The sequence below is a fragment of the Hippopotamus amphibius genome, chromosome 10 (assembly GCF_030028045.1).
Source record: "Hippopotamus amphibius kiboko isolate mHipAmp2 chromosome 10, mHipAmp2.hap2, whole genome shotgun sequence".
Lineage (NCBI taxonomy): Eukaryota > Metazoa > Chordata > Mammalia > Artiodactyla > Hippopotamidae > Hippopotamus > Hippopotamus amphibius.
In genome coordinates, this window is record NC_080195.1 from 12,174,086 (window position 1) to 12,194,385 (window position 20,300).

At 45.3% G+C, this 20,300-nt stretch overlaps 2 protein-coding genes across 2 annotated transcripts in view; both read left to right on the top strand.

Annotated features, from left to right (window-relative positions):
* Positions 1-283: 283 nt before the first annotated feature.
* LOC130829782 (storkhead-box protein 1-like) lies at positions 284-9,596 on the top strand. Its single transcript, XM_057696332.1, has 3 exons — positions 284-478; positions 676-1,114; positions 8,888-9,596. The coding sequence occupies exons 2-3, from the start codon at positions 751-753 to the stop codon at positions 8,899-8,901; spliced, it is 378 nt and encodes a 125-aa protein (XP_057552315.1). The 5' UTR covers positions 284-478; positions 676-750; the 3' UTR covers positions 8,902-9,596.
* Positions 1,370-20,300, top strand: part of STOX2 (storkhead box 2) — a 206,731-nt gene continuing 187,800 nt past the window's right edge. The window contains exon 1 of the mRNA XM_057696325.1: positions 1,370-1,570. The gene's annotated coding sequence lies outside the window, so the exon portion shown is untranslated. The remainder of the gene's footprint in view (positions 1,571-20,300) is intronic.

Consider the following 20,300-nt stretch of genomic DNA (forward strand, 5'->3'; position numbering starts at 1 on the left):
AGGCCCACAGTGTGATGGAGATACAGGAGGAGAGTTTCACGGGACTCTGGGAGGAGGGACTGATGACAATTTTTCGTGGTTGACTAAGTTTTTTAAAAAGCCACTTCCAAGGGCACACCAACCAGTCAGCGAAGCCACTTGTTCCAGCAGGAGGTGGGAGGTGGGGGCGGGGTGGAGCGTGGGGAGGAGCGACACTCACAGCCCGGGGCTCGGTGCCTTCCATGTGTCGCCGCGCGTCCCTGGCCCCACCACTTAAACGCACACCCCCCGGCCACCCGCACCCCCTCGACCACCTCCCCCAGCGGGCTCTCGGGGATTCCTCCGGCCGAGTCCAGCCAGGAGGGTTCCCGGGACTCGGCGCGAACTGCCCGCCTCCTCCCGCGTCTCCGCCCCCCGCCGGGGCCGCCGGGCGCCGAAGGAGGCGAGGGTGCCGCGGCTGGAAAATGAGCGGTGCCCGGAGGGGGGCCCGGAGCTGCAGGTAACGCGCGCCAGCCCTCGGCCCCAGCGGGCTCCGCGCACCCTCCCCTTCCCTTCCCCGCGAGGGGGCCCGCCGAGCCCGCCCGCCGGCTGCGCCCAGGCGCTGCGCGGGGCGTCCCCGGCGTCGGGGCGCGGGGTGTGTGTGGGGGGGAAGCGGCCGGCCCGGGGGGGCACTAATGCTCCCCGCTTGTCGCGCAGCGCGGATCGCGCGGCTGTTGCCGGGAGCGGCGGGAGGCGGCGGCTGCGGTGAACCGAGTCGCGCGCGGACGCCGGATGCCTCCGAAGATGGAGAAGTTTCTGCAGATCGCGCCTCACTCTCTGGCCATCGTCCTGGGCCCCGCCGAGGGGCCGGCGGGGGAGAGGTCCGAGGCCGCCCGGCCCGCGTCCCCGGCCCAGCCCCGGCAGCTCGCCCGGCACCACATCGGCTACGAGATCTTCGCCGACTTCAAAGCCGAGAACATGCAGCACTTCTGGAACAAGAAGGTCACGGCCGCGGTGGCCGAGACGTTCTTCCTGGGCTGGATCGACGAGCAGGTCCTGCTGATCCAGGGCAAGGAGGAGCATCTGGAGGCGCTGCGCGAGGGCTGGTCGCGCCGGGCGCTGCGGCCGCCCTCGGGCTTCCACATCCGCTGCCTGGGTGAGTCCGGCCGCCGCCCGCCCCGTCCCGTCCCGTCCCGTCCCGTCCCGTCCCGTCGCGTCGCGCCGCGGGTGGACCCCTCCCCGCCCCGCCCGAACCGGCGCGCAGGCCCCGCTGCCGCGGGCGCCCGCGCCTCCCTCCGCCCTCCCCCCCCACCCCCCGCCGCGCCGGGGGAGGGGCCGGCGGCCTGGGCGAGCGCGGGGCTGGGGAGCTTCCTGGCACGGAACCCGCGGGTCTGTGCCTCTGCGCGCACGCCGCCCCCGGCCGGCCGGCGGGAGCCTCCCAGGCGGCACCGGCGGGGCGGTGCCTGGGGCCGGCCAGGTGGGCGGCGGCGCGGCGGCGCGCGAGGCTCGGCGGGTCCGCGGCCGCTGCGAGTCTGCGGGTCTCACCTTCGGCGCTCGGCTGGGGCCGGGGGCGCGCGTGCGGACGCGGGACACGTGGAGGGACCGCGCCCAGGTAGCTTCGGGTGGCAGCGGGCTCGGCCGCGGGAGGCGGCGGCGGCGGCGGGCGGTCCAGGTGCGCGGGCGCCCCGGGCGCGTCCCTTCCCGGGCCGGCGACCCGGCCCCGCCCGCGCCACCCCCGCCGCGGGCGAGGCGAAACCCCCCCCGCCCCCCCCACCGGGTGTGGGTTGATTTTCAAGCGCCGGTATTTCCGTGCAAGACTGAGCTCTAGATTTCGTTTTGGAAGTCTTGCCTCCAGTACATCTTTCCAGTCATTTTGTGAGTTGAAAGAGGAAGGAAGGGACACGAGGACAGAGAAAAGTCTGATCCTCAACAAAAGAGAAAACAGTGTCGGGGAAGGAAGCCCGAAAAGTGATACTCACTGCGGCACTTCCAGTGCTGTCTGGACCTGCTGGTTTTTTTTTTTTTTATGGCATGACTTTGTATAAATGTTTCTTAATCCAGTTTGCATCTCTTTTAGACGATACTTTTTAGTTTTATACTTTGGGCTCGGTGGCTCAAAACGTCTATAGTAAATAGTAATGTTTTGTGAGACGATTTCAGGAAAGAAAGCGTTCTTTCTAGTCCCAGAGTTTAGAATTCTTTCGTGACATTTTGGGCGGAGGTCAAAAGTTCAAACGCTAAAAGACTGTGAAGCCACCTTTTTCGTTAGCCAGGGTTGCTACGCTACCTTCCTCTGAAGGAATAGCTTTTACCTGCTGAAGTGCCTTCCTCAATGCGTATGGCAAATTTATAGCATTTTTTTGTTTTCTTTTGTTGTGTTTTGTTTGTTTTCTCATAGCAGAAATCTTTACAAACCTTCCTTTAAATTGAGTAGACAAAAAACTAGTAAAGCTTGCATCTTGTATGTTTTATAACCTGTGCTGAATTTTAAAAGGTGCCTGAACTTTCTTTTTTGACGTTAGCAAAAACCTCAATGGAGTCCCTGTAATTAAGCTGCCTTAGTAAAGGGCCAAGATTAATGTTTCTGAGATTTGATCCACCCTCTTACTGTAGAACTGCAACACACTAGGAAGTAAGAATATATGTAGTCATTTTAATGCACTGTAGAGATTGCATTTTAATAGGTTTAAACTTGACTTCATACTTATTTTTTACTTTTTATTTTGGAAAATTTCAAACAGTATACAGAACTCATACAGTGGTTCCCTCCCCGCTCCCCTTATTTTCCAGGTTACTATTCCAAGACCTTGAGTGGACACCCGAAACCCTAGATGAACCCTGTATATACTGTGTTTTTTTCCCTATACCTACATACCTATGATAAAATTTAATTTTAAAATTAGGTACATAAGAGAATATCTGAATTGCTAGCATCATTGCTCTTGTGCTTTGGGGCCATTGTTAAGTAAAGTAATGGTTACTTGAACACAAACACTGCAGTAAGGATGCCACCCTCCAAGTGATGCTGGCAGGGTGGCTGCTGGCTGCTAAGTGACTAATGGGCAGACAGTAACCTACACAGTGTAGATTTGCTGGACAAAGGGATGATTCACATCCCAGGATGGGGTGAGAGTTCATGAAGCTACTCCGAATGACACCCAATTTAAAACGTATGAATTGTTTATTTCTGCAATTTTCCATGTAATATTTTGGAACCTCCGTGGGCTGCAGGTAACTGAAATTGTGGAGGCAAAATCACAGATGAGGGGAGGGCGGTGTCCTGTATAATCAAAAATACTATGTCGAACTCCCATAAACCCATAAGCCAACTTCAGAATTTATCAGTACATGGCCAGTCTTATTACATTTATAAATCTGCCCCACCATTTGAAATCCCAGACATTGTATCAGTAGTATTTGATGTGTAAATATTTCAGTTGTTCATATTTTCTTTTCATTTTAGCAGAATTTGTGAACTTACAGGAATTGGTGAGCTGTCATATTAAGCAAAGAGAAGTATTGTGACAATTTTAAAGGTTCCAGATTGCTGTAGTTGATTGACTATATCCTGTTGCCTTGGTAGCTTGAACTGTCTCAAACTGACTGGCAGCTGGTGGGTGCAGCAGCTGCACTGGCTCAGCCCTTAACTCAGTACCATGGTGGCAAGCCAGGGACTACCAGATAAAGGAACATGGGGAATGCCATCTGGGATCCAAGTGGGTAACTTTTTTTGAACTGTCTTGGGGGTTCAGAATCCCTCATAGTGTTTTGGTTTTGCTTCAGTAATGATGATAAGATGCTGAATTGTCTGCGACAGTTTATCTCCTATAAAAATTCTCTTGGGGAACCTCAGTGTCTGTTGCATGGCTTCCTAATTTTTTGTTGTCAGACCTTTTATGGAGCCTCGAAACTCCAAAGTCTGGGAGCCCCTGATGAGTGGCTCCCAAGATTTTACTCTGAGTCACAATATACGTGTGGACAAGTTCATGCGCTCAAAAATGCAAGAAACAAAACCCAAACCACGAAGGTATACTCAGGGGGAGCCTGGCTGTAAATCTGGAAAGACTGAGGTCCGTTATCATAGGGATCCCCTGACTCCGTTTAGTTTATATGCAGAAGCCGGAGCTGATCACTGTCTATGGGACTTTATTAGTAGTAATGCATTTCTTGCAGGATAACTTTCAACCGATCCCTCAGACTGTACTACCTATATTATCAGTTACTTTCATGTGGTTTTGTGATTTTTCCTAATTATTTCATGTGTGTGAAACAGCCATGAAACCAGACACATAGAGGAGCATTACATGAGGCATCATATTTCCTCTTGCCGAACTTGAATTACATTCATCAATCACAAGTAATCCTCTTAAATAACTGGTAGGCGAATGCCAGTTTACGTTTTATTATACTCATGGTAATGAGTAATTATTCACAAAATTTGCTTGTTTTCCAGGTGGTCTCTGAGAGCCCATATTAGAGTGTGGTAATAAAATTGTTCTGTTAGATCCTCCCAGTGAGAAAAGTGGAGGAATGGCTTTGCTCCGTCTCTGAGTTCTGTACTCCTGTGTGTGTGTGTGTGGACGCGAGTATGCACACTGACCCACCTGGGAGTGGAGAGAGGGATGGACAGGAGGTCTGTCCAGGCCCTGTTATCTGGCAGTGCCCCAGCACGGGCGAGGCAAGCCTACACTTTCACAGCAGGGTTGAAAACCAGTTAGTGTTTTGCTTTGTAACTTGAAACACGCACCTTGAAGTTGCCAGCAATTCCAGATTACTTTTGCCTGTAATTCCAAAAGTATGTGGTTCTAACCACACACATTTCAGGTGGGGGTTGGACAGGAGGAGATGATTATGGACTCAACAAGAAGCAGGGAATTAAGCAACTCACAGGAAAAGTAGTTGTAATTTGGGATATTCAAATCCATTGCTTTAAAAAAAAATCCATTGCTTAGAAGTGAGCTGCTAGAATATTCAAATCCACTACTTAGAAATAACCTACTCTGGGCACATAGGAAAAAAAAGTTCAGACTTATATCCAGGACCCTCAAAAGGGATGTGTGTATGCAGGAAACCCGAAATGTTTTAAAATTGTGCTGTGTATTTTGATTAAACACTAAATTAAATCCCATACGTGTTCGCTGAGTGGCCACTAGTGCCAGGCTCTGTGTCCCTCCCGAAATGATAAAGACTGATGAAGCTCACAGTCTTTTTAGAGATGCTGACTCTATAACTGAGAGTGTGAGGTGGGCTCTGAGGACAGGGAGGAAGGAACAGTCACTTTGCCTGATGGGCTGGGAGAGAGGTTCCCAGAGGGGAGGCTTGTGCAGATGCCCGGCGCCAGGGCTGCCTCCAGAGCAAGAGAGCTTTCTCACCTGGGCAGGAGCACAAGCAGTCCCGGGGTCAGGGAGTTCCTGACACCTTTGGGAACTGGCTGGCTGGGGTGGAGGGGGGACAGTGGGAAGTGAAGCTCGGGCCGCAGGTGATGATTGGGAAGCCCCTGGTAGCTTTCGAGCAGGGAGGGGGTGACACGGTTCGATCTTTGGTATAGTGAGAATTCTGGGGCCCGTAGGGTGATGGATGGAACGGGAGGGGGCTGGACACAAGTGCGCCCGCTAAAAGTATTGAAAGCGTTGTGGGGAGAGATGGTGGGTGGTGTGTAAGAGCATTTGTTCTCTTATGGTAGCTTCCCACGGTCAGGGGTTTATGTGCAGTGGGAGATATGGCGTTAGCCTGCTTGAGTCTAGAGGGCCTTCCAGCCCCAGCCACACATCCAGAGGCGCTTGTGTGGCGCTCAGATGCTCCTTCCTCCTGGGGCTCCTGGGGTTTCCCACCCATCAGCCTTATTCAGATCTGGCAATCTCCATAAGGTCTCCTGACTTTAGATCTCAGGGATCATGGCTCAGTGTCTCTGTCTCCTCCAGTGGCTCTTTATACTTTCCCAGTTTATCCTCAGATATTAACATAGTTAAGACCAAATACACTTTTTAGACTTTAAATCAGAACTTATATTTTACATTATAAATTTTTTTTATTGTAGTATGCCTGAAACTCACATAATATTATATGTCAGCTGCATTTCAATAAGAAAGAAAATTCTTTAGACCATATGGGCATCAAGCTTTTGTTTTTCTTTTTTTTGACTGCATTGGGTCTTCATTGTTCTCTTGTTGTAGCAAGTGGGGGCTACTCTTTGTTGCAGTGCGCAGGCTTCTCAGTGCGGTGGCTTCTCTTGTTGTGGAGCACGGGCTTCAGTGGTTGTGGTGCACGGGCTTAGCTGCGTCATAGCATGTGGGATATTCCCAGGCCAGGGATCGAACTCGCGTCCCCCGCACTGGCAGGCGGATTCTTAACCTCTGTGCCACAGGGAAGTCCTCAAGCTTGTATTCTATTGCAACATCTTCATTGGTTTTCTCAAAAAGAGTTGCTCTCTTAAAGTGGTTTCTCCAAGTGGTTAATCTTTAAGACAATTGTTTTAAAAATGCATACTCCAAAAGAATTTGTATTGATATATATCTCAACCAAAAATTGATCTATTTAAGTCAACTTAAAATTGAATAATATTCCTAAGCTTATGGCTGGGATTACCTAACGAGCGTTGTGAAGATTTTGGAATTGGAGATACTGAGTCATTCAACACCTGGAGAGCCTTCTGTCTTCTAGGATTTGTTCTGGGAACTGAAGTGGAGAACAAGTCAGACACAACCTTGTACTTTTGGAGATTCTGTTCTGGGGGGGGCAACAGACACTTGAAAAATTAAACAAAAAAATAAGAATTTCAGAGAATTTTAAGTGCTGTAAAAATTGAGCAGGTGTTAGTGATGGGGAAAGGTGAGCTTGTAGCTAACATTTATTGATCGTTTACTGTTTCCTAAGTGCTTTCTTTTTGTTAACCAACCTTTAAAACTATTTAGGTATCATTATGTTACCCATTTTACAAATGAAGACTTTGAGTAACAGAGTGACAAGTACTTCTCCAAAGATACCTAATTAGGAAGCGAGAGAGCTGGGGTCTGGACCCCAGCAGCGTTATTTTTGTTTGCTTTGTTTTTTTTTTTTTTGTCATACAGATAGGATTCAAGTTCAGGTTGAAAATTTCCTCCCCAGCCCCCAGTACACACAACCTCCCAACAGTTTAGGGTGCCACGTTGCCCAATGGCAGCGTGTTTGCTTGGAGGTTCTTCTTTTTCAGTAGACAACACAAGGGAAAAGGGAAACCAGTGCTGGGTCCAGGATGCCCCTTGAGACCGTCATGCTTGAGCTTCCTTTAGGCCAAATAGGTTGGTCTGTTGCTTTGTGTGGTTAATACTCTTTCTGCAGGGCTTACTCACAGGAGGGCAGATTCTTCATTTTCTGCCCCAGAGCCACATTCCCCACCAGTGCTTTGAGTGACAACTGTATAACACCCCTTGTTTCGTGTAGCACTTGACTGATGGCTGAGCCAACAGTGGAGGAGCAGATGAAAATCAGCTTGAATGTTGGAGGAACAGAAAGGAAAGCCCATGAGGCTGGGGCTTGTTAAGCCAGCCAGAGAATGGAAGGTGTGACAGGAGATGAGGTCAGAGGGGGCTGGCCGACTCCAGGCCCTTTGGGGCCTCCTGGGATTTTATTCTGCGTGACAAGGCTTTAAGCACCCAGTAAACATAGAACGTTGGGTTGGGGTCTGTAGAACATCCGGAAAAGTGTCAGACATGAGACTCCCTCTTCGAGAAGCTTACCTCTCTCTCATATTAAAATCTGAGCGTTAGGTCTAAACAGTGAACAATGATGCATTTCAAGTTTTATTAATTTCTAGCTAGTCATAAAGATATATTTATGAATTACCTCACTCTGGCTCAAAGAAATTTTCAGTAAAGGTGTGTCAGTTTCATGGTAATAAAGCGTTTAGACTGAACTTTTGAGGTTCAAGGCCTCGTTGTGATAACTGAGAGGCTTTGCGAAGATTTATCAATTTCACCTCTTATGGCTGAATGCTGGTCTTGAGCATATATTTCCCCCTCGCATTCAGAGGTGAATTTGTCAATTATCCCAAATTCTTTTTAAAGGGGCATAAAACTGAAATGGTGTCGGTCTGCGTCTCTTGTGCTGGAGGGAAGGCACTCAGGTGCTTTCTGTTCCTGAGGTCGACCAATACTTGGAGGTAAAAAACCCAGAGAGGTTTGTTGTATACAAAGTACTTGCTACAGATAATTTCAGACGTTTCGTTCTGCTTAAAATATCCCACACAATGACATATGACCACCTTAAAAATAGAATTTTCAGTGTATGGGGTGGGTTTTAACATAGTCACTTGGACTGTACTTGTGTTATTACTCTACTCATTATACATGGGTAAAAATACATTTTGAACTCTTCCATTCTGTATTACAGCTGTAGAATTAATATAATCATAGGCATTCCTTAATTGGGGGGAAGTCATCTGATGTATAGTTTATGTCATTGAGGAGGTTAAATAGATGTATTGAGAAGGTACAAGCTGTGAATATAATCTATTAGTATATAATAGATTATATATATACACACACACACATTTGTCTTTGAGAAGGTCCTATGCCAAGAGCTTTTTAATAAATTAAATCAGGCTGGCATCGGAGGATGTTTAAAGCAGCTCTTGATGTTTTGATATCAGTGTCTCTTGATAAACTTGGACACTGTCAAGGGTCAGCGCTAGAGGCGTCTCGTTAAAGAATTTGATAAATGATCTGGATAAAGAGGTAAAGAGGATTCATCAGAGCCTTTGGGGGTGAAGGTCTCCTAGGAGGGCAGACCCAGCTGATGTGAAAGGACACAGGATGCTGGTGGACACCGCATGGAGCAGCCCCCAGGGCTGGAGATGCTCTTGCGATGTTCACATGATGAAAGCATACCTTCGTCCTGGCGATTTTACTCTTAAGGCTCAAAAACACAATTCCTCCATTTTCTCCATTTCTAGTGACGGCCCTATAATAGAATTTTCTGTGTTGAGAACCCATCTGTCGATGTAAAATGACGTGTCTCTGAAACCTCCTCCTTCCCAGTACCAAACACGTGCGGAGCCTCGAAAGTCCCCCATCGGCACGGATGCTGGCGGATTAATAGTATGTCCAAAGGAAGCTCCTTCTCATGAATCTGTGGGTCCCCAGAGGTCCTGAAAGACTTCCCAGTGTCTCTAAGTGGTGGACTCCGTTTGGCGGGATTGCACCTTCTTCCCACCTGAGATCTCTGGGGCCTCTGTCTTCATGGGGAGCCCAGGGGTGCTCCGAGCATGCTGCTGGAGGGTGGTTGTGGCTGCATCCTCTCCTAGTGTTTCCTTCTGTCGCTGCCACCCTTCCCCCGATGCTGTGCCACACGTGCCCCTCCCCATTTCGTCTACTTTCCCTCCTGGGTTTGGGCAATTTTTCCTTTTAAATCTTGCAAGGAAGATTATAATTTCATCTCTGCCTTTCTTCTTCTAAGCCAAGCCCTACCCCCTCACCCCCTGGAATTTTTAAGAAACTGATGTTCTCCTTATGTGTCCATTTCCAGGACACTGGAGCTCAGCGCCCGCTCTTCTGAGGAACGTTATCTTCAGAGATTGCAGGCTATTGCATACCTTTGGAAGTCACCTTCATGAGTCCAAGATAGTGTCCAGTGACCCTTTCATTGTGAAAAAGATGGGAGAACCTTGTACATGTTTAATGCCTTCGAGGGGGCACCACTCCAGATATGATTTTCAAAATAAAATTTTATTTATTTACAGATATTCCCAAACCTGCGTCTCTTGCGCCTTTAGTCTGCTTTTGGCTCTTGGGAAGGTCCTGCAGTTCTGAGGCTGCCCACAGCCTGGCTGCGTCTATTTCCTCCCCTCTTTGAATTCTTAAAGTGACACCTTCTCAAGGTGGCAGTTGTGCTTTATCCAGACCTGCCAACCCTCCAGCTCATTTTCTTAATGCTTTTTGACCTTGTAACTAGAGCAGTAGTTTGCAGCCTGGTTATTCTGTAGATAAGTGAACCCCAAACTCTCTACCCATCGAACCTAAGTAGGTGAAACAGAGAGAGAGAGAGAGACAACCATAGCTGCTACCTTGCAGTACCAGGAAGGAGCCAGTGTAGACCTGCGTTAGTAAAACGTTCGCTTCCTGGCTTAGAAACCCACTTTGGACAGTGCTGATTTGGACTAGAGGCTGTGGAGGATGCTCCTGCTTGAGCTGGGCTCGAAGGACAGGAGGGCACATGGGCAGTGGCACCCAGTTAGCATTTGGTCCTGTCCAGAACGTTTGCTCCACGCCCAAAGGTCCTTGATATTTGGTCCTGTCCAAACCCATTTGTCATGGACCAAATATGCTCATGAAAGTTTTGAACAGGACCAAATGTCCCGCAGGGGTGGCACTCATTTATTCTAACATCGACATCATTTAGAAACTAGATTTTTTTCTTTTGTTTTGCTTGTTGGTTTATACTGTGCAAGAGTCTTAGATCCAGGATCAAAAGTGGGAGGGTGAGGGATGTTGGATGTTACTGAGTTAAGCTGGCTCATAAAGCAAGCAGCGTTCTCAGGCAATTGGAGAGATTCGGAGACGGTACAGGCACCAGGGCTTTGGTCCAGGCTGTTCCTTTGGTGACAGTTTTGGAAGTTGTCACTTTCCCCTCATTTTGATTCTTCCATCTCCTTCATGTGGAAGAGATTCATTTATGTTTGAAACTACTTATGCCAAATCAAGGAATAAATAGAGACAAGAAAGAAGAGGAGCTTCTTGTAACAGAGGCACATCTTCAGTTTGAGAAAGTCCGTGAAGACAAAATCAGATGGAAATTGCTGATGGTAATAACTCAGCAACATGTGACTAATTACTGTGAGAAAAAGGTTTAATTTGATGATTTTTTTTCCCTCCTCAACCTTCTTTTAAAAATGAACACTTTAGAGAACTGTATTCACTAGCCTATGATAAACCGTAATGGAAAAGAATTTTAAGAAAAGAATGTGTGTATATAATATACACACACATATATATGACTGAATCACTTTGCTGTGCAGCAGAAATTAGCACAACATTGTAAATCAACTATACTTCAATAAAAATATTGATAAAAAATGAACACTTATATCTCTCTTTGACATTATGGAAGAAACGAGGCTCAGAAAACCCCAAAGTTTCTTTGTTTTTTTTTTTAAATTGAAGTATAGTTGATTTGCAATGTTGTGTGTTTTCTTAAAACAGTATCAGTTTCTTTTGTTCTCAAGCAGATGACCACTCCTTATAATGTGGCCAAAAGTAAGAAAGCCCGGATTCCATAAAATCCAGCAGTTATGTAGCTATATTTGTAGTGAAAATGTCAAAGCAAATTTAGCCAGCAAATTTACATGCAGTTTGAATAAGTGGGATTTTAAATTTAAATGTACTCAAACTGATGATTAGTTGATAAAGTCTTATCGTGCATAATACCTTTTCGTGTGCCTAAACATTTAAATGACTTTAGATTTGTTAAAAAAAAAAGTGCTGTGCTGAAATAAGCCTTACAGTTAAAAAAATTTTTTTTCCCTGTCTCTCCTTCCTTTAAAAATTCTGAAATTTTATTAGTAGCAGAGGGAGGGATTGGTTAAATGCTAACAGAATGTAAGTTATTTCTGAAGAGCAATTTGACGTGAATTGGTGAGTTCACATCCTTTCAATGACTGTTTGTAAGATGGACTGTAAAAACGTAAGTCTGGACTGGCATATCTGAGGAGTATGATCTGTACAACAAATGCTTTTACTTTCAAAGAGAGGGATTTAGAGTATGCACCACTGTGCAAAGAGAGGGAATGTGAGTAATTTTCTCAGAGCCCTGACCCTGTGTACTCAAAAGTTCTGAGGACTTAAGCATGCGGACTTGAATGAGTGAATGTAATCCTTTGTAATGTTGCCAACATATTTAATTTTCCAAGTAGGCAGGTCATTGTGTCGACTTTGTCCTCCTGCCAAAACGATTATCCAGGCATTTCAATTAAGGTATTGCCTTCTCAAGTCACAGAAGTTAAAAACGATTGCCATTTATATGCTCACCTATTTTAAAATAACTGGCATTGATATTCTGCGTGCCTATATTAGCAGTTCACTTTGAATGTGTCTTTCCCATTTCTTGAGGAGGGAGACAATAAACTTCCATTTATATGTCCTAGTCCAATTCCCTATGTGATATGGATTTGTAAGTATAGCATGAGTGTACTTATAAGGATAGTTCATGCTAACTGGTTGCTGGTGGTAATTTCTAAACTATCTTTCATTAAAGTAGGTAGACAAGGAGGCCATTAGACTGGAGTAGCGCTGGTGTCTTTGGTAGCTTATGTAAGCAAATTGAATTGAGAGTCAACTAGATTTTTCTCGAATCTGAGAAAACGAAACTCAAGAACAACTATTCATAAATTTTACAGTTGGCTGGATTTTCTTGAATCTGAGAAAATGAAACTCAAGAACAACTGCTCATAACAGCTGAATGACGACAGTGTCTCATATAAGGCAAACATCTAGGTTACAGCCGAATAAATAATTGCTTTGCTTCCCTCTCCTCTCTGTAAATACCTCTGCTCTGGCCCCCCACTGCGGAGCCCCCCAAACAGTTTTTGGTTTTGGCAGTGCCTGATTGGAATCATTGTTTGCTTAAATAAACAATTAATGTGCCTCAATGTACCATTTTACACATTTTAACATTGGGGGGAAAATCTTCTCAGTGCTGATAGAGGTGAGATATATCTGATACCTTAATACATTGCTCACAGTATTGTAAATTGAAAAAGAATTGTTTTGGAAAGCATCTTGGCAAGATGTATCAAAAAGCCATCTAAATATTCACGTAGTTGGGTGTAGCAATTCCAGCTTTAGGACTATATCTAGGAGAGTCATCCAGAATTACAGAGCGATGTATGTGGGAAGCTGCGCATTACACGATGGTTAAGAAAGATTGCAAGTAACCTGAAAACCATGGGTAGAAAATAGTTAGGTAAATATGGTTTCATACACGATATGGAATGCTATACAGCCATTAAAATGTCTATAAAGGATAGGAAGCAACATGGAAAAATGCTTATGAAATATAATGTTACTTGAAAGCATGTGTAGTATTACATAGCAATTCATATCAGAAGAAAATCTCACACCAGGTGCATAGAGAAAAGTGGGAAAGAGTAACTTATCATTATTCTTGATGTATGGTAATTATCTTACATACTTTATGTAAGATAATTACCATGTGCTGAATAATTACATATTTTGGGCACTGTGCCAAGTATATTTTCTCACTTAATTTTTATAAATAGGCTCTTGGTTTCCCCCTTTTTGTGGATGAAGAAACTGAGCTCACAGAGGTTGGATAACTTTGTTCAACCGTATTAAGTGATGGGACCAGATCTGGACCCAGGTCTGTGGGATCCAAAATCTGTGCTTGAAACTGGTGATTCACAGAGTTGACTGTGCATCGGAATAACCTGTGGAACTTTAGATGAATTAATTAATTAGCAACTGAATAAATACCGTATGGCTTCACCAGATCTCCTGAATCAGAATCGCCAGCTAGATAACCAGGAGCCTGGGTTTTTAACCCACAAGGTGGGTTCTGTGGTTAGTCTGTGACCAGCATTTAGGACTCTGCAAATTTCACTTGTTGTACTAAAAAAACCGCTAAAGGCCTGGGACTTCCTTGGTGGCTCCTTGGATAGGACTCTGTGCTCCCAGTGCAGGGGGCCTGGGTTCAGTCCCTGGTCGGGGAACTAGATCCCACATGCATGCTGCAACAAAGACTTCACATGCCACAACTAAGGAGCCAGTGAGCTGCAACTAAGGAGCCTGCCTGCTGCAACTAAGACCCAGTGCAACCAAAATAAATAAATAAATATTTTAAAAAACACTAAATATTCATATTGTGAATATTAATTGGGTAATAGGATTGTGGGTGATTTTATTTTTTTCCCTCCAAAAATTTTTCAGATTTTCTTCAGTGAGAAATGATGTTACTTTGAGTATAAATATTTAATGAAGAAAAAGTTGAATAAAATATTCTATTTAAAGAGCCTCCCTTTTGGGGGGAGGGGTGGTTTATTATGTGCTGCTTCTTTTCAAAAGTTCATTCTGAAGGTGCATAAGTGGGAAAAAATAATTATATCCAAAAGAGGAATAATTTTAGCAAAATATTTACCAAATATATCAGTCGAACAAAGATTACAGTTAACAGCCTATATTAAATTTGTTTGAGTTACCACACTGCTTTAAAAAATAAGACTAGGGGTATAAGATTCCAAAAAATCAAGTCAGATGGCATGTTAATTATATTTCAGTTAAAAAGAAAATAAATAAATTGGATAATTGAGAAGAATCCTAGAGAAACTGGTCTCTTTAGCTCTTTGAAAAGAGGGGAAACGACGATTACCGAATATTTGTGTTGTCCAGGAAGCGGGTAAGAGTTCTTTTTCTCGTAGTTTGAGAGGGAAGGCTGTGAAATGAGATCATAATTGCAAATAATGGACTTTATTGTTGACATGCAACCATGTGACCCGCATGTGGGGAGGTGAACACGGGAACTTTTAAACCAGCTCGCCGCACGTTGCCGTTTCGGGTCACCCAAGACAGGAGCAACAATTTGGAACCTGAAATAAATGAAAAGTGTTGCTTCAAAGTTCCTGTTTTTTCAGAGGACAGAGGAAGATGTCAAATTTAGGCAAGTTGTGTGTGCAAAGCCTAAAAAGAAAATGTTGAAAACGTTGAAGTTATATTTTTTGTATATATCAGGACCCACGAAATGATCAAAAAGTTTGCTCACGTGATTGGTTGTGTGGGGCAGGCTTAGCCTCCAGCGTTCAAGTTCAACATCGCTTTCACTTTGCAGGCCTGGCTGAACAATCTTCAGAATTCCTGGGTGAATTTGGAAAACAGTAAATAATTTCACGAGGCATTAGTCACATATGGATTCATGAGTGTATGTTGTAAAGAATAAAATGGCATATGGTATAGCGTTTTAAAAGGTGAATAATGATGTCATTTAGCTTTCATCATGAAAACCTTATTTAGAAAATGGTGGTTTTTTCCTCTCTGGAAAATTCACTTTCCTCTGACACACGAGATCGGATGAAACTGGAACACATATTAACCAGAAATTCAGAAAAGCTGTGAAAGCTTTAAATTAGGTAATATCTTAATTGAAAAGAAAGAGAAGTTTTCATGGAAGATATTCTCACGAAAACGGGGTTTTTACAGTCATCAAAACTTTGGAGAGGAAGTAGGCAAACATTCCAGATGATGCCTTTTCCGGCTCTGAGACACGTGCTGAAGTGGCTGCATTGATGACTCAGTTGAAGCTCTTGAATTTCCACTGTAGCCCCAGGTCACTTTTGCTGTCTGCTGTGATCGTTGAAATTGGGTTCCTGGTCTGGGTGCCAAATATATCTGGAGTCGTGATAGAAGAAAAAAGAGGACTGTGCTGTTTTCTTAAGGTAGGTCACCCACCACTACAGCTTTGAAGTGGTGTCAGCATCCTTGGAAGCCTGTGAGCTGAGTCAAAGCAAAGAAAACCCCCTGGCTATTTTGGGGCCAACTTAGAGAACATTGGCTTCCAGAACTGCTCCATAATCTAGGAGAAGACCTCAGACTAATTCAGTGGTTAGTTGTGTCCAAAAGAGTGGGCTAAACACCAGTGACGTACCTTACCTGATAAACCTTTGGATGCTGACTGCAGGGTTCATCCTTGGATGGGTTATCACAGGGACAGTCTTGCCAGGTTTTGAGTAAAATGACAATAATACCCCTATTGTGGGAACTCCAGGGAAAAGACCAGCTTCTTTGCACATATGAACAGGTTTCATCTGTAGCATTGTGTATTTGGTAGAAAAAAATTGAAAGTCTGAATACACAGAAATTGATGCTTCGGGGGTAAAGACCAACATTATAGTTCATAAATTTATAGCTGATTCAAAAAATTAAAACCACCTCTTTATTTTTAAATTTGGTAACCCTCTCAAGGCTTCCTGTAAGTGATTTTTAGGAAGTTACATCACATCCAGTCTGTCTGCTGGGGGAATTCAGGCAATCTACTCTTTAGAAAAAAAACACATAATATATACATTTTTTCTTGGCTGCATTGGGACCTCATTGCTGCGCGTGGGCTTTCTCTAGGTGTGGAAAGCAGGGGCCACTCTTCATTGCGGTGCACGGGCTCTAGATGTGCAGGCTTCACTAGTTGCGGTACGTAGGCTCAGTAGTTGTGACGCACGGGGCTTAGTTCCTCCTCGACATGTGGGATCTTCCCAGACCAGGGATCAAACCCATGTCCCCCTGCATTGGCAGGCAGATTCTTAACCACTGGACCACCAGGGACGTCCCATATTACGTATCTTTTTCAGATTATTTTCCATTATTGGTTATTACAAGATATTGAATGTAGTTCCCTATGTTATATAGTAAATCATTGTTGCTTATCTCTTTTATATATAGTAGTATGTATTGATATATGCTAATCCCGTACTCCTAATTTATCCCTCCCCCCGCCTCCCTTTCATTTTTGGTTAACCGTAAGTTTGTTTTCTATGTCTATGAGTCTGTTTCTGTTTTGTAAATGAATTATTTGTATTATTTTTTAGATTCCACACGTAAGTGATGTAATATTTGTCTTTGTTTGACTTACTTCACTCAGTATGATAATCTCTAGGTCCTTTCATGTTGCTGCAAATGGCAATATTTCGTTCTTTTTTTATGGCTGAGTAATATGCCAGTGTGTTTGTGTGTGTGTGTGTGTGTGTGTGTGTGTGTATACCACATCTTCTTAAACCAGTCTCCTGTTGATGGGCACTTGGGTTGCTTCCATGTCCTGGCTATTGTAAATAGTGCTGCTGTGAACATTGGGGTGCATGTATCTTTTCGAATTAGAGTTTTTGTCTTCTCCGGATATATGCCTAGGAGTGGGATTGCTGGATCATATGGTAGTTCTATTTTTCCTTTTTTAAGAAACCTCCATAATGTTTTCCACAGTGGCTACACCAGTTTACATTCCCACCAGCAGTGTAGGAAGAATCCCTTTTTTCCACATCCTCTCCAGCATTCAGGCAACCTACTCTTGACACTGGTGGAAAGTCACATTTGTGAGCTTATGGGGAGAGATCTCTTCTCCCCGATGTTCCCGAACAGAGAACTCCAAGAGGAGTTTTGGAGAAGGGATTTGATTCAGGAGTCAGACATACATTACAGATGACTGTGGTGATCTCCTTATTTGCATTCTAAAAACAAGCAAACATGTTTTTCCTGGTATTATCTTATTTCTTTCATTCACATGCATCAGCTAGCCTGTTTTTTCCATTGTTTCTGACTGTGAAAAAAAGCAGCAGAACATTTGATTGAGAAATGACTGTCACTGTGCTTTTGGCGAGCACACATCCTCAGCTTTCTTAAAAGGTGTGATGAAGGAAAAAGATATATGTTTCAAGGTGACTGTAAATATTTTTCTTTGAAAACATTGTTCCTCCGATATTTTTCACTAACTAATTTTGAAACTTCAAGTGAAACTAAAGGACAGCAAGTGATTTTTATGTTTAGCAAAAAGAGGCATGGTTGAGAAAGCTTGAGAAATACTGCCAGAGTGAATCACAAGTGGGAAGATACATTTCTTCCTCCATTTGACGTGCTAACTTTTGGGCTGCTGTTTTTTCCCTCTGCAAACGGCTCCTGGAAGAAAAAGTGGCAGAGTGATGCTCTTAGAAAGGACAAGCGAATGCTCTAGAAAATACTTTTACAACACAGTTGAGTTTTGGAGGGCTTAGGGAACACGACTTATGGCATGCTAAGTATCAGAATTAACGTAAAACTCCAAATATTTAAAATAGTGGTTATAAACTGATTTTGCACGGTCCCCTCATTATTCTGTTTTTGAGGTGTGAAGAAAATCTGAAAACTCCAGATTATTTTCATTTCGATAATGAAAGGATGGTCTGTGTTCATGGTAAGCTGCTTGTGCTTAAGCCTCTCACGTTCTGTTTTGTTTGTTTGTTTTGTTTTGTTTTTCTGCTTGTCCCTGTCATTAGGGTCTTACCCACAAGGAGGTCCATTACGTAGCACCCTTTCTGCCCTCCGTGGAAGGCTTCGGGATACCGAGCAGTCCCTGTAGCTCACTGGGCTAGTGGACATAAGTCTTGGTCAGATGATAAGCCGAGGTAGGGGGTCAAGGGCTCTGGGTGGATTAGGGTTCTCATTCCTGCTCTGAATTCAACAGCTGTGGGGCTCAGACCAGTCCCTGGTCTACTGGAGTCAAAAAAATATATAAAGCAAAAAAAAAAAAAAAATGTAGCCACTTAACCTTTTTTACGTATTTTGTTTGTTTTTTGTTTTTGTTTTTGATCTGTCTGCTTGTGTATACAAGAGTGAGTCAAAAATTATCCGCACTCTGGCTGTAGAATTTATGACTGGAGTGCGGATAATTTTTGACTCACCCTCGTGCACGACACTATATTATTAGTATATATTGTATCTTGTATCCTGCAAAGGACTGAATTTTTCCTGCTTGGTTTCAAAGCAGGCTGATTGCATACCAAGCTGTTGGGCGAGTGACATTTGGCTGATTCCAAATTGTGGTTTTTGAGAAGTTCAAAGTAACCTTGAAACTAGACGTGAAAACCATTAAGCCAAAGAATTTCTTCTGCTCACGGTTCTGTTGGCTGCCCGGCCCTCTTCCCTGATGCAAATCCAGTTTAGCGTAGCGGCAGTGTTTTGCTTCTGAACTGTACACAGAGGCTTGGTTAGAATCCTGCCTTGGCCGGGCGCCCTCGTGTAACCATATGCAGGTAATGGCTTCATTTTCCTCTCTGCATAGGTGGGAGCCTGTGCTAGCAGGTAGGAGAGCATTTATGTAAAGTACAAGTGAAAGCATGACACCGGTGTTACCCATGCCAGGGCATCGAGGACTGCTCATCTGTGCAGAAGATTGAAATTCTCTTCCCACTACTTTCTGGGTGTTTTCAGCTCTGACTCTGAAAAGAATTGAGGGTGATCGAGACCTTGGCTTTCAAGGTCAGAGGTCGCAGCTTCATGTATTTCTGTGTTCTCTGCTTTGATGTCACAGGTGTCTGGCCCGGGGCCTCGTGGGGAGGCTGGTAGGCGGGGGGGGTCACCAGGGTGAGGCTGGCGGTGCCACCCCCTAGCGACCGCCAGGCGCTGGGCTCCTCTCAGGCCTTCCCGCTGCCTCTACAGTCGGGGAAGCACCTCTGTCCTTGTCCCTGTCGGGCAGGACTCCAGCTCTAGCCTCAGAGGTCTGTCAGTGAGTAGGCTGGGGGCCTGGGTCACAGAGATGGAGGTTAGGAAACTGGATCCAGACAGGACCCTAGGACTCAGTGTGTGCCCCGTGGTGGCCCTTGGCTCAGCGGGAACTACAGTGGGGAAAGGTGATGGGTTGGTTTCAGGTCTCTCGGCCACGGTGTCCCAGAGCCAAGGCCAGCAGCCGGGGGCACCCAGGCCTCCGCTTTGCTCTCCTCACACCCTCTTCCCTCCCCGTCCTGCCAGCCTTTCAGGCTCTGGCCTGGGGTGTGGTGCTGGTGGTGAAGTGGCCCTACAGGGTCAACCCCATACACCGTGAGCCCGAACGGGACTCCTGTGCCCTTCCAGAGATGGCAGGCCCCTTTGCTGTTTAAGCATGACCGTGAAAAAAGCTATTATTTACTGGACCCTCGCTATATGGTAGATTCTGAAGTAGCTCCTGTGTATACATTATCATATTTAATCATCACAGAAACGCAGTGAGTTTCTTCTTCTTATCTCCACTTTACAGGAGGCTGAAATTCGGAGAGGGCACGTGTCTTAGCCGATGTCAGATAGGTAGAGAGGGGCAGTGCTGAGGCTTCTGCCAGCCTCCACGGGTCCTCCCCACCCTACCCCGGACATCCTTCTTCCCACACACTCCCCTGCTTCTGCCCAGCCCGCTGTGGTCCCCTTGGAATCTTCAGGCACTCTCCAAAGCTTATTCGATCAATTTTTTCTTTCAATATAAATTTAACTACACTAATGTAACAGGCGTCCCCTTTCTCGTTGAAACGATCATCAGGAGGCCACGGCTGTCCAGGAGGAGATTGTCAGAGGCCAACTGTACAGTGAAAGGCTTCCCTTCCTACTAGCCTCTGTGATTCCTTTTTTCCTGCCCAATCACGTTGTCAGACGTTTGGCCCACAAGAGGTTACAGCAGAGCCTGTGTTCGTAGTTCTTACCCAAAGCGAGAGCAATGCCTGCAGGTATCTGATGCTCCCAAGTCTGTCTGCTGGACCTTTTCAGCAGGTCTGAAAACTGGCCCGATGAGCAGGCCTTTCCATTCCTGTGATTTCTAGGACTTTCCTGCGGTTTTCCTCGGTTCCTTCCTTCTGTGCCCCTAGACGGTAAATGCTCCCCAGG

Bases quoted from the DNA above. Each gene is read 5' to 3' on its own strand.
- LOC130829782 (XM_057696332.1), top strand. From the start codon at position 751: ATGCCTCCGAAGATGGAGAAGTTTCTGCAGATCGCGCCTCACTCTCTG.